Source organism: Cyprinodon variegatus, unplaced genomic scaffold, assembly GCF_000732505.1.
Source record: "Cyprinodon variegatus isolate N-32 unplaced genomic scaffold, C_variegatus-1.0 Scaffold71, whole genome shotgun sequence".
Classification (NCBI taxonomy): Eukaryota; Metazoa; Chordata; class Actinopteri; order Cyprinodontiformes; family Cyprinodontidae; genus Cyprinodon; species Cyprinodon variegatus.
Window position 1 is genome coordinate 1,728,968 of NW_015150524.1, and position 13,852 is coordinate 1,742,819.

The window sequence follows — 13,852 nt, forward strand, 5'->3', positions numbered from 1 at the left end:
TCTATGTATTTAAAATTAAGAGTCAGAACAGTTGAAAAAAAATGGGCGGCAGGACAGAGGCATACTGATATCATCAAACTTTCTCCCAGCATGACTATTCAGTGAAACCTAATCTGTAGCCATGGGAGGCAGCCACAAATGTTTCCACCTTTTGTTGCATTCAGATTTATAGTTAGTCACTGTGTCCTTGAGGTGTTGGCCTAAATTTCCTGCTAACCAGTGGGTGGACTTGGTTATCATATTGTTATTCACACAGAGGCACAGTGAGGCGTTTTCTTGTGGTCTTACAATTGTCTTTCTTATTATGCATAAGAAAGAGATGAGAGCTGAATTGTAAAGTAGTGAAGGCTGAATACCAAAGCAGAAGGAGGTTACCAGGGAGAGTGTTTAGCTGTAACATTTTACTTCAACTTGAAGCCTAAAGCATTAAAGACATTTATAGTATTTTTCATACTATCAAGCAGCAACATAGTTCTCGCTGTACAAATGTTTGCAAGTTTAAACTTCAGAACATTATTCATGCATGTTTTAAAGTTTACAGGATATGGTTGTTTTTCTATTGTTTAGTTTCTGCAATGCCTCCATATTAAAACAATATTTACTTCTTTGAACAGTCAAATGTTTAGTGGGACTTAGTCAAAGTTTGTTTTCAAACTTAACTTAAACTTTGCTTTTTGTAAAGATTTTTTTTTTTTCCTCCACTGACATACGTTAAAAGGAATGTGCACTTTTCACCTTTCCACAAGGTTCCACTGATGCATGCACAAACACAAAAAAGGCCTCCCTTGTGGGATGGCACTGAATCAATATTATGTTTTCTCCACCCGGCTCTGTTCTTGTTTGCACTGTCCGGTAAATGTACCAAATCGAGTATAATCCCGAACGGAGGAAATCCATCTGAGGGCTTGCGTTCTACTCCCTCTTTGGGAAAGTTTCTTTCCTCTCTTTATGTGTTTATATGCCCATCACAAGGCTCATACAGCTTGCGTCCGACTCTGCATGCTCCCATGTGATTTTTTGTTTCCTATCACACTGGCTGCAGTAGGTATAGTCAATGGCACAAGTGAGTATGCAGTTTATGCAGACCATAGAATAGGAGCACAGCTAAAGCGATATAATAATCCATTCAGCAATTTCTGCATGTTGCTGTCTTTTTTTGCATGTGATATGATTATTAAAGAGTCTTTGTCTCTCCTCCAGTTGCCGCACTTTTTTCCCTTACACACAATCCAGTCTGCTCTGCTACGGAAATTCAAGGGGAGGGGCTATTTTCCTTGTGATTTTGATGTCATCTGATGACAGGTAGCCAAAAAAGGAGAGACAGAAAAACAGCTGTGAGGAGAGTAAAACCAAAACAGAATAGTGAGAAATATTTTAGAGATAAAAAAAAAGTGGTTGAAAAATAGTATGTTATTTTTTTTTTGTCTGTCTATAAAAACAGGAATTATTAATATTAGCCACTGGTACTGCAAGTAAAATGGCAGCTTACTTTTGTACTGCAATTCTCTAAATCTTTTTACGAGGGCCGACGGATTTTTTAAACATGTTTGATTTGTATTCGACCATATGATTTCAGATTGGGAGGTAACTGTGATCGTAATCACCCCTTATTATCCTCTATATACTACATGATGCAGGATGCGCAATGAGGCTGAAGCCTAATCCCCCAAAATGTTCTCATGACTAAAAAATCGTCACAAAATTGTAATGTATGCCTACCCTTAGGGAGGAATTCAAGATCTGCTCTGGGATTTACATTAGAATCCCACTTCTCTCTTGTTCTGGATACACTGAATTCAACTTTGCCAATTGTAAAACTTTTATTGAAACTTCAGTCCAGCTTTGAATGACCTTGTCACTTAGCGCCAATGGATGGAAACATTTCTAATTCATATTTTCTTTTTTTTAAAGACATTTTAAAAGTTTGGTTAAAGTTGGGCTGCTCAGTGGTGCATTGGTTAGTACTGCTGCTTTGCAGCAAGAAGGTTCTGGGTTTGACTCCCGGTGCGGAGTCTTGTTAGGTTAATTGGCTTCTCTAATTCTCCTTAGGTGTGAGTGTGTGTGTGAATGGTTGTTTCTCTGTGTTGGCCTGCGATGGACTGGTGACCTGTACAGGTTATACCTCTCGGCTGGAGATAGGCATGATGAAAGATGGATGCTTAAAATTTAGATAACCTTTGGATGAAAACTTAGCTTGTGTTTTATAACTATTAGTTTATATGCTGAGGGTGGCAGTGTTTAGTCATTTGTATAGGAAATAATTTTTGTTTATTTCAGTTCAATTAAGAAATACTTTATTAATCCCAAAGAAAAAGTAAATATTGTTATAAATTGAAGATTTTTCTTAAGTTGTTAAAAGCTATAGGTAAGAAGTATCCAGTGTAGTGATATGTCTCTTAGTGGAACTGGGCAAAGTCTCTGACTCAAGACACTCTGTTGTTCTTTAAATAACTTTAAGAGAGTTCATGGTTGTTCAGAATGTTCTTAATTTTATGAAAACATTTTCTCTGTGAAATCGTCTCCTGAGGTTCAAGAGAAGTTTACAGCCAATATTAACAGCTTGTTAAGCTTCTTTAAGGTATTTGCTCTTACAGTAAAAAAATTAAAACCAGGCTGAGGAACAGACTGGATGTAGAGAACAGCCTGGTATCAGCTGTTTCCCCACATCTCATCAAAACAAGCTCAGGTGTCATGAAGGATGAAAACAAAGTAAAACAAATGTATTCAATCTGATCATAATTTTTGTTTAGTATTTTGTCCCCAATTCCTAAAGTTAAAATGTTATTAAAGGGGACTTACTAAGGTGCTCCTGTTTGTATTTATTTTGAATCCTTACTGGCTTCTGGGCAAAATCTTTGTTATTGTTTTTTTTTTTTATTTAATTGGAAAGAGTAACATGCCAAAGAGTTCCAAGTTGAAGTTTATTAGATGAGTAAAATAAGTAAAGTAAGATAGTTAAAAAAACTTTTCATTTTATTATTAGTTATTGTACCTTCCAGTTTTGGGCATTTAGCAATACTCTGGACTGAGGGGGGTACTCATGATAAGACAAATGCATTTACACAAGTCAAAAAAGATTGGGAAACATTGATCTAAGACACCTCTGGTGCTTCTTTAAAATCTCTCAGTTTGAACAACATGAATGATAAAAACTCACACTGATTTTACCTTTGATTTTTTTTTTCCAGGAGTATAAGACATAAAACAGAAAGCTAAAACAGACAGATCGAGGTTTTACAAGAAGCATTTTTTTTTTAGATAGATTTGTCAATAGGGATAATTTGCTGTCACAGATTCCCCTCTTGGACCACCTACTGTCATGCAGCAATTAAAATACCCCCCACCTCATCCTGGACTAAATGATTTATCACACACACATTCACAGACTCACAAGCAGCCAATACATATTTAATGACAGTCTTGATCTATTTATAACTGACACCTATCACTGTAAGAACATATGTGGGTCTGTTTCTGGTATCCATATCAGGGACTGTTCTTTATAGGAGACCCAACAAACCTGGCTGCCTTTTCAGCCTTTTCTCTTTTACAGTACTGTTATGTCATGTGTAAACCACTGCACTGTTTTCCTAAATATTTTGACATTTTGGTTCTTATTTCTGTTTTACAAGAAAACTGAGAACATCTGCAAAGAATACTTTTAAAAATATCTTCATAATTACTAAGTAATATCTCCCTGAAAGCTTTTTTTTTATCATGTTTTCATTGGAAGACAAACAAATTTTATACATAGTTATATCAACTAGAAAGGTAGTCACCTTATGCAGTTATGTCCAGATGTGGTACTGTATGGAGAGGAAAATAGAATTATTTAAATGATTGCAATTCCAAACTTTGAAAAGTTTTGCTTCCCTGCTTATGCCCCCCATTGTAATTTATTTATTCCTTCCTTTCAGATGAAAAGAATGACATTGTTATAACTTATTTTTTTCTGAATAAATGTTGATTTAATGAAAATGTCCTGAATTTTTATCTCTCTGCAGATCACCACGCTGATTAACCACAAAGACAGGCCAAAGAAGTCTGAGCGGACCTTGGCCTCTATCCACCGTGTGGGTCAGGCAGTTAGTGTGGCAGTGGGTCGTTTTGTCGCTGTTGGGGAGGCCATTGCCTCAGAAAACCAGGAGCTGAAGGATGAGATGGGTCATGCATGCTTTGAGGCTCGCAGAGCAGGTAGGAATGCTGTATCTTGGTCGTGCCTGACATTTCTCCCAAATTTTGTTTTTAAGATTGCACTTTGCTGTGTAGGTAAAAACAAAATACAAAGCTTCTCTTTGGATAATACCATATATTTTTGTTGCAAACTTAAAAGGTTTATATCTGGTATTTTCTGGTGAATTGTGCTGAGCTGACCAGTTTGTAAGCTGAAAGCTCCTCATCACCGTTTGGTTAAGCCAAACTGTGACAGTTTCATAAAGTATCAGACACATCACCTTCAGGCTCCACAATGTTATCAAATTTGTTAGGAAATTTCTATTAGTATGGACAGCTGAGGTGTCACCCAGTATTACACCAGAAGCCCTCCAGAGTGCTCTAAAGACATTGTGGTTATTGAGTTGGGGATAAAGGATAGGGGAAACAAAACTGCTGCAGCACCCAAGGGTGATGTGTAGAAACGGGAATTAAACTGTCTTTACATGGATAATGGACATTAATTGAAGGTTATTGAACTTTGGTTGGAGCTACTCAGGGGTGCAGTGGTTAGCACTGCTGCCATGCAGCAAGCCTGGTGTCTTTCCGAACTGAGTTTGCATGTTATCCCTGAGCATGTGTGGGTTCTCTCTGGGTACTCTGGCTTCCTCCCACAGTTTAAAAACATGCCTGTTAGGTTAATTAGCTTCTCTAAATTCTCCTTAGGTGTGTGTGTGAATGGTTGTTTGTCTCTGTGTTGCCTTGCGATGGACTGGCGATCTGTGCAGGGTGTTCCTCACCTCTCGCCTATAGACAGCTGGAGATAGGCACCCCTTGCAACCCCGCTTGGGAAAAGCGTGATGGAAGATGGATGGATGGATGAATGAATTCTGGTTATTGCCAATAGAAATGTCTACCGCCCTGATAGGTTTTAATTAGAAAAGAATAACAAATAGAAATGTTTGTATCTTGCGTTTCGTTTTAAGTAAAATTTGGTCAAACTCAAATTGGATATTTGACTGTTATGTGTCAGTCATGGCTGCATTGATTCTGTAGCAATGACATAGATATTTGGTGTGGCATTTATGAACTTGTTAAGATCTGTGGCAGCCAGGTTCATCTGATGCTCATATTGTTCTAATTCTGTTGGAACCTGACGAGAGAACATTATTTTCCTGGAACATTATGTCCTCTGATGCTGTCAAAAAGAAAGATATTCTTTTTTAAACCACACGTGTAATTAAAAGGGGAAACAAGAGAATGTAAAGTTTGACATTTGATCTCTTCCAGAGAAGAAACATCAAGGTATTCCTAGTGGAGAAAAAAATAAGATAATTCTTGTTTTTATGTACGTATGCACAGGGACCCCTATGTGTGCAGGAATTTACATAATGGCAGCAGGAAGTTGGGATTGGGCACCACACTTATACTTTGTCTGCATGGTGTTTTCTTCTACTTTCATATATTTTTTATGTCCTTTCTAATGATGAATGATTTGCACTACAATACTAGCCTGAATATTTTCTTCTGAGAAGACTCTTTTTATAGCAACAAAGTAACTTAGCTGGCAACATTGAAGCCTGCTCAGTCTCACATGACCTTTCAAAATACTAATTTTAGTGACTGAATCGTCTTGTGTCAATATTGGCATCGTAACCAAAAGTACATTTTTTTATATTCTGGGCCTAAATTTATAAAACTATTGTTTAAATACTTTTATTCCGTCCCACTCTAGACATTCTCTTGGCCCAGATTCTTTCTAGACATAGATGTATTGCTTTTAAAGAAATTGTTGTTTTGATGAGCAAGATCATAGCTATTACCTATAATGTACAATCTTTAAGAACGAAAAAATGACAAAAACATTCTCATTGAAGTTGTATTTAGTTTGATAAAGAGCAAAAAGGATTTCCCCTTTTTTTTTGCATATTAGCGTTATGAACCTTTTAAAAAATTCCTAAGGTCAATGCTTTTGCAAGTTGTAATTTTTGTTTTCTATGCCACGTAGGGTAAATTTAATGAGCCAAAGCTTTTTTTTTAAACAAAAAATGCCTCTTTGTTAACAACTCAGATGTTTATTTATTCTTTCAATTTGAAATTTAGGAGTTTTTGTTTGTTTATTTTTAGTATGCCCCCAAACTGTATTAGATTATTTAGTTTTTGGACAGATCAGAATCAATGTCACACTGGTGCAATGATTTCAACACAGCATTTTGCAATGCTGGGGAACCAGGCTCAAGGATTTAATCCTCTCACAATGCTGATTTGTAATGACAGCTAAAACTCTGACAAAGAGGCTGTTGTCAGAAGGAGGAGAGTAGGCTGATGAGAAAATGTTCATGTGAATCTGTGTGTGCATAGGTGAAGCTGAATATTCATTCATGTGTAAATCTAGGCATGTTTACCGTTGAATGTGACTAATTTTCCCACTTTTCACTTTACTTCTTATGTAACGATGCCTTCAGAGTTCTGCCTATGGAATGACACTGAAAAAACTTGAAAATTATATTCATTATAATTTTCTTTTGCCCTCTGAGTGATTATTTGTCTAAGCATCTTCTTTGATCAAGGGAGCTCTGCTTTGTTCTTTTTTTAATCGTTTACATCCAGCAGAGAGAGAAAAGCTCGTTAGCAAAGGATTGATGTTTATTTGATGTCTCCATCTGAGCCTTCATTGCAACATTGGTTATAATGGTTGAATAATAATACGAGCAAGGTGAAACTAGAACGGAAATTAAATTAGAAAAGGAAAAATAAAAACTCTGAAAGCATATTCTGCTTTCTTTTTTTTGGTATAGATTGAGACACACGGCAGCTGATATTTGGGGCCTTTTCAGATTTTTTTTTCATGTATTTGTTGCCAAAACCAATAGATGCATGTGTTTGTCTTTTCATTAGTGCATTTAGCAGCCATGTCTTGAGGTCTTGTGAGGCGCATGTCATGCCGCTCCCTCCATTTGCTATCCATTGATATTATTTTAGTTGTTTTATTGAAATTTTTTTTTATTGTATTTTTTTTCCTACCATGTCAATGGCGGAAGAAACAACAATGTCCAAGTCTGATGTAAAAATAATCTATATCAGTATTAACCTTAAAAAATGTTTGTCAATTTTTATTGTCCAAATATTTAAACACTTGATTGTTTTAAATATGGAACTTTGACTTCTGAATATAAAATGATGCCCAGCTCTTATGGATATACTGATGTCAAGTCTTGTGGATTTCACCAAAATGCAGACAGGATTTTGGATTTTGTATTGTAATTGAGGATATGGCATTCAATGAGAGCTAGTAACAATCTACCATTTGGGGTCAAATCGAGGCGTGGGATTGGCCAGTCAGAATCTGGAGAATCGATTGGAACTGAGGCTAAATTGTCATTCTCCTGGAATCCTTAAAAATGTAAAATTCTGATTCCTGGTTAAAATACCCTGCTTGCTGATTTAAAATTAAAGCACAATTCATGTGTTTTGATTGGGCTTGGATTGTGTTGGCCTAGGCTGGACTCACTGAACCTGATCTGTACTCTGATTGATTAATTACAAAACCAGAGTGGTGACTGAACACCAAGGAAGAAGAATTTGAAGTAAGTTTGTGAACAACTATGGATAGCTGCAATCAAAAATGTGGCCTAAGTTTAAGAAACACAATGAATAGTTGGTACTATTTCATATCTAGTACCAATAAAAATTATGACAATATGCATTTCTTTTGGCCTCCTGCATAACAGGATTAGATATTTAGAAACAACAGAACCAAAAGAAGGAGATGGATTTAATGCAAATGATCAATAATCACAGGTTCTTATATATCTGATGTGTACAACCTGTTGCATTCCAATAATGAAGATTTTTATAAAAAAAAAATAAAAATAGAAGAAGAAGCTTATTTTAATATTTAATTCAACAAATTTAATTAATAAAGTGAAATTCATTCATAGAGTCAGATTTCATGTCTGAGGCCAAGCCAGGCCTTGATGTCAAGCAGGACGCTAAATTTATTTTTCTTACATGATAAAGGTTTAGTATATATAGCTGTGGTGGAAATGAAAAGTGTGGTTACTTACAAAACAGAGGACTGATGATTTAGTTGTTGTCTACTCTTGTGAAATGAAAGAAATTCTGGTACAGCAAGTGATTAGCCCAGCCTGCAGATACTGGAATTGGAACATAGAGCACATCTAAATCTGCTCTGGTTTGCCACATCCTGCGCATGTCCTGGATGCATTGCACATCTGGACCAGACTTTTCCTGATAGGTGCCCATAGCTCACCAACTACAGTTTTATTACTACAGTACATTAAAAAAGTGTCACTTGGATATTTTGGTGAGTCTAATATGACCTTTTTGGTTGTTTTATACTTGGAAAATATTTCTTGAAAGCCCAGTTTTCCTTTCTTAAAAGGTGAAGGGATGCTTTGCTTTGAATGATAGATGTGGGGTCAATAGGATATTGAAACAGGCAGAAAAAACATCCCGTTGCTCCAGTTTTCCTTTCCTGAATTCCACTAAACAAGCATTAAACCATAGAACTGAAATAAGTATGGTATTTATTCTTTTTTGTTTGTTTTTGCAGCACTAGTGTTATTGGAAAGTAGGCTGACAGGAAAGGGGGCATAAGACAGAGGGAGAGGCATGCGGCAAAGGACCACAGGCCGTTTTCGACCCGGGTCAGCCGCATTGTGGACTTAAGCCTCTGTACATAGGTCATGCATGCTAACGAAGTAGCCAATTATGGTGTGGTAAAAAAAATTCTGCTTTCTTGTGAAATACTCACTCTGTCCTCTCTTTCAGCATTGAGCAAAAAAAAAAACAAAAACAAAAAAAGCAAAAAAACAAAACAAAAAAACTTTAAATAAATGCCACTAAAGATATAAGCTAGAATTCATACTAAGCATTGGTCAGACGGATTATAGAAACATCAGTTTCTGATATTTAGCATAATTTTTGAACTATCACTCTGATTGTCAGGTTGAGTGGAGGTTTGAGATGAGGACCAATATGCAGAAACCTAAGCTGAAGGTGGTTTCTTGTTAATTTCATTTAAAAGGTGGCAACAGAAGCAAAAATCCAAAAACATAAATCCACAAAATAGTGAAAACCAGGAATATTCACGAGAAGGGATAAGAAATGACGATGAAACAACCAAAACTCACTGAGCAGGAGGTGTATAAATGGGAGACAGATACAAAGACCAGGCTAATCAGCAGATTGGGAGCAGGTGTGGACAGAGGACTCTAGAAGGGAGCTAGGAGAAAGGAGACTGACACAAGAGGGCAACAGAGGGCAAACAGGAAATACCTAAGAACTCAAACACAATAAAAAATAACGAGCATAACACAAAATAGAAATAAAATCAATAAAAACTCAAACAGAGAACCTAGAGAGAACCAAAACCATGACACTGATAGAGAATGTTTGGGTGTAAATCATAACCTGTATCATGTTAAAATGTAATACGAATTTTTGCAGATGGTTTTACAATATTTGCCAATATCACAAAATAGGGTTGTCAAAAGTATCGATACTCAAAAAAGTATCGATACTGAAACGTTGTATCCGGATACAATACTCATTTTCAAAAGTATCGAGTACCAGTCGCACCTAAGCAGTCATTCATCTAAAGTGCAGAATAGAGGAAAATGCACTTTCTGAACACTGTGTGATCAAATAATTCTACGCACTTTTCAGTTTCAGACTTTTTTTGTAACAGTTGCAGCTGCTGAGAATTATTTTTGTTTCTTAACCAGTTTGGCTAGTGTCATTGTTATGTGCAAAGCATAGCCAAGTAAGGAAAACTTAATTTTAATTTTGTAAGTTTTTTTTATCAAGCTTGCTAAATACTGTGCACAGAAAACAACCTCAAAATGTTGTTCTTATTGTTTATTGTATTTATTTATTTATGGTATTTTAATTATTAATCAAAATATTTCTGTTGAAATTTTATCCTTGTGGTATCGAAAATGGTATCGAGTATCGAATATTTTCCTTAGTATCGGTATCGAGTTGAAAACTTTAGTATCGTGACAACCCTATCACAAAATCTGTCACAAGATATAAAATCACCGGCCTATTTAACAGATTGATATCAACTCACAAAAAGAAGATCAAATATGATTTGACCATCTAAAATCCACAGGAATAAGGCTTTTCATGAGGCTTTTTGTGAATTTCAAAATGAAAAGACATATCTTAAAGATAAGAATATAGATCAAGGTTTTCATTGTGCATCAATGTAATTGGATTGGTTTGTTTCGGATCAATTAAAACCTTTTATTATACAAATTAAGAACACAGTTGACTCCTTTTTTACTACCAGGGCACATTCAGGGGAATTGGACAGAATTTCCTACGACTGCAGCCACAAAGTTTAAGTTGTTAACAGAGCTGACTCTGAATAGCAGCCTGTCAGATACGATCATCCTGTCTGGGCTGCTCCCTAAAACAGACCAGCAAAACCAAGAGGGAATCGAGCTCCATGACGTGATATCAGCTTGTGTCCTCATCCTCTATCAGAGCCCTTTTGTGTCTGATCCTCCTTCTCAGTTTGTTTCTAAAGCCTGTTTTTGTCCTGATGAAAACATTATTTTCTTTTCTGTTAGAGTAAAATAAAAAGTAAATTAAAAAGGGGAAAATTCTTCTCAGTTTTTTTTTTTAATGAAAAATGTTTTTACATAACAGTGTTGTCTCACATAACTCTGCTGGATTTTGGTCCCAGAGAAATGACTCAGAGCTAAGGCTGCATCTGGATTTTGACCTGGAAACTAATACAACTAAACTATGTTAAAACTGTAATGAACAAAAATAAAAGGTTTGGTCATTGTTGCGCTAATTCTGCTGACTAACAACAGTAAGAAAAACAAGCTATAAATATTAGCTTATCAAAGAGATTTTGCTCACTGGCACTGCATGGTGTGTGAATAATTTAATGATATACAGACCCTCAGAAGTCCAGGCAAAACATTTATTTCTGTAAGTTTCCCTGCACTACTTAAAGGTGCCGCCTTATCAGAAGATCTGAGTCTTTTGCAGTTAAAGTTTCAACTCTAAGAAGCAATAAAGTAGATTTCTTTTCACTCCAAATATAATACATTTTGACTTCACAGTACAAATTAAATCCCCTTAAATGCTCCCACTGTATTGAAGAGTGGTTCAATAAATAGCATACGAGACTGGATTGTGATCAAGCAAAAAAAGCATCAAGAAATAAGCAATTTTGTATTTTTTTTTTGTAATTAGAAAAATCATAAAAACTTTGGTGCCAGAATTATTGGTACTTTTTTTTATAATTAAATTTAACAGTACATTGATTTGTTTATTATTATTTGTGAGTCTTGAGAAATGTTCCATTTATAATCAATGCCTTTGTGTTTCCTTAAGTATACTTGTGCCATGGCACAAATGCACATTTCCCTTATCTTCTCAACAAAATAGAAAAGACAAGAAAACACAACATTAAACAAGCCATATATGAATGGTGTTCTTTATAGGTTGGATTAATGGTAACCTGAAAATGTCATCTTCTCCAAACTTGCATATCTGAGGTCAGAAGAATAATAAAAAAGCTTAGAATTGCTATTAACAATCATGTATATATTTATAATCAAAGCTTATTTAAAGAAGTAATAACTAAGACTTTTTTTGTAAAATCAACCAAAATCATTCTTATTTGTCAAGTTTTATCCTTCAAAACCTTAAGGAACAATACAAAACTACTTTGGTGCAGTCTGTAGCCTGTATTTATATAATTTGGTCCATTTCACAAAGCAGGTCTACTTAAAACTAGTGTCAGGCCGATGCCCTTTTTTGGCCCCGATGACCGATACCGACACCATCTGTTTGAAATTGATGTGTGTGTGTATATATGAAGAACTGCATACTACTTGGATGTAAAATAATTCCCATCATGGCTTTGTCAAGCTGCTGCCTACCTTTGTGAAGCAGGAAATACAAAATTAATCCAGTAGAACTTTTAATTGCCTAACTGGAATGGGTGACAACAGTTGAATAAACTTTTGGCTCTCAAAATGGTATCGGTGCTCTATTTGTCGGTACTTGCCGATACCGATATCACCATTTTAGTGCTGGATCGGGGCCTCGCCTGATACTGGTATCGGTTTTTTAAACCTGAAATTTTTCTTCTAATTTTCCTTTTTACAAAGAGAGTCTCTTCAACCTAGTAACATTCGCCCCAGAGCTAACCTGGTCAAGATCAGGATTTCCTTAATAAACTCTGCCTTCATGAAAGTCAAATATGTTGTTCTATTTCCGGATTTATTCAGAGAAATTCTTTTGTAGCTTTGTGAGAACAATAAAAAGAAAATAAAACATCCACTAGGTTAAATAGACACATTAGGCCTTAAAGACACAAGCATAGCATGTCCTTTTGACAAGGATCCGTTTAAAGGATAAGTGGCATTAATTCCCAGAGAATTAAATATTTATAAGGAGAGGGTTCTCAGACTTTCATATTCAGAAAGTTATCTTTATGAGCGTTATTGTTTCACCTCACAATCGATCACGAACATCCACTACCTTATCTGTCTCACATTAGCAGCAATACACAGACTCCTTTAACAGAATATCAATGCGAGCACATTGACATGTGATAACAGCAATATAGAAAGCAATTGCAGAGTCAAACAGCCACTTAGAATTTACTGTGTAATCATGGATTATGGTTTATTGCTGATTTATTTATCCAAAAAGGTACCAGAATCAAAAATCCAAAAACATCAATCCTCAGGATCCGCAAAAATACAGATGAACCAGGAAAACTCACTTGAAGGGGATGAAATGACAAACCAGCAACAGTGACTGAGCAGGAGGTGCATATAGGGGAGAGAGAAACAAAGACCAGGCTTATCAGCAGGTTGAGAGCAGGTGTGTCCCTTCAGAAAGAAGCTAGGGAAAAGGAGACTGACACAGGAGGGCAACAGAGGGCAAACAAGAAATACCTAAGAACAAAAATACAATAAAAATAACTAGAATAACACACAATGGAAATAAAACCAAATGAGAACTCAAAGATAAAACTTAAACAGAACCAAAACCATCACACCATGAGATGATGAACAGGTCCTACCGGTTATAACAACATTTTTATACTTAACCTTCACCTTCTGCAAGGTGCCCATCTTCCCCAGTGGGATTGAACTTAAATATTGATCCACAACCATTTAACCAGTAAAGTATTTTCCCCAGTAATGTTATCATTACGCCTGCAGGCCCTTTTGATATTTATCAGTTTGTCTGAATATGTGTTTTAGATATCTAAAATACATTTGTTCCAAACAAAATGACATCTGAAATAAAAATTCTGGATATCTAAAAATGAATTTCAGATCTCATTATTCCTATTGTTACTTGTCATAATTTGTATTATTTTTGATTAAATCACATTAGCTTGAGCAGCAATCATCTCCTACTCCATCTTCCTCTTCTTTGCAGTTGTAGTGCTGTTGCTCTGTGTTTTAACAGAGAACCAGAGCGAAAATATGACTAATGATTCCTAAGAAGCCTCCACATCCTTCAGAAGTATTCATAGAACAATTTACTTTGGCTGAATCTTTTTAGCCAGGTAACCCACCTGTTAATCTCCTTAGAGGGTGGGGTGGATGTTGCTGCCTGTTTTCTGCATTGTGATTTGAAACATTTGGTGTTGATATTACGTATTGCTTCTTTAAATATATATATATAT

The 13,852-nt window shown here is 35.7% G+C and overlaps 1 protein-coding gene across 2 annotated transcripts in view; it reads left to right on the forward strand.

Annotated features, from left to right (window-relative positions):
* Positions 1-13,852, forward strand: part of ctnnal1 (catenin alpha-like 1) — an 81,002-nt gene that overhangs the window by 34,134 nt on the left and 33,016 nt on the right. For both annotated transcript variants that reach the window (XM_015372383.1, XM_015372382.1), the window contains exon 2: positions 4,005-4,194. In XM_015372383.1, the coding sequence (XP_015227869.1) occupies positions 4,005-4,194 (190 nt within the window). The remainder of the gene's footprint in view (positions 1-4,004; positions 4,195-13,852) is intronic.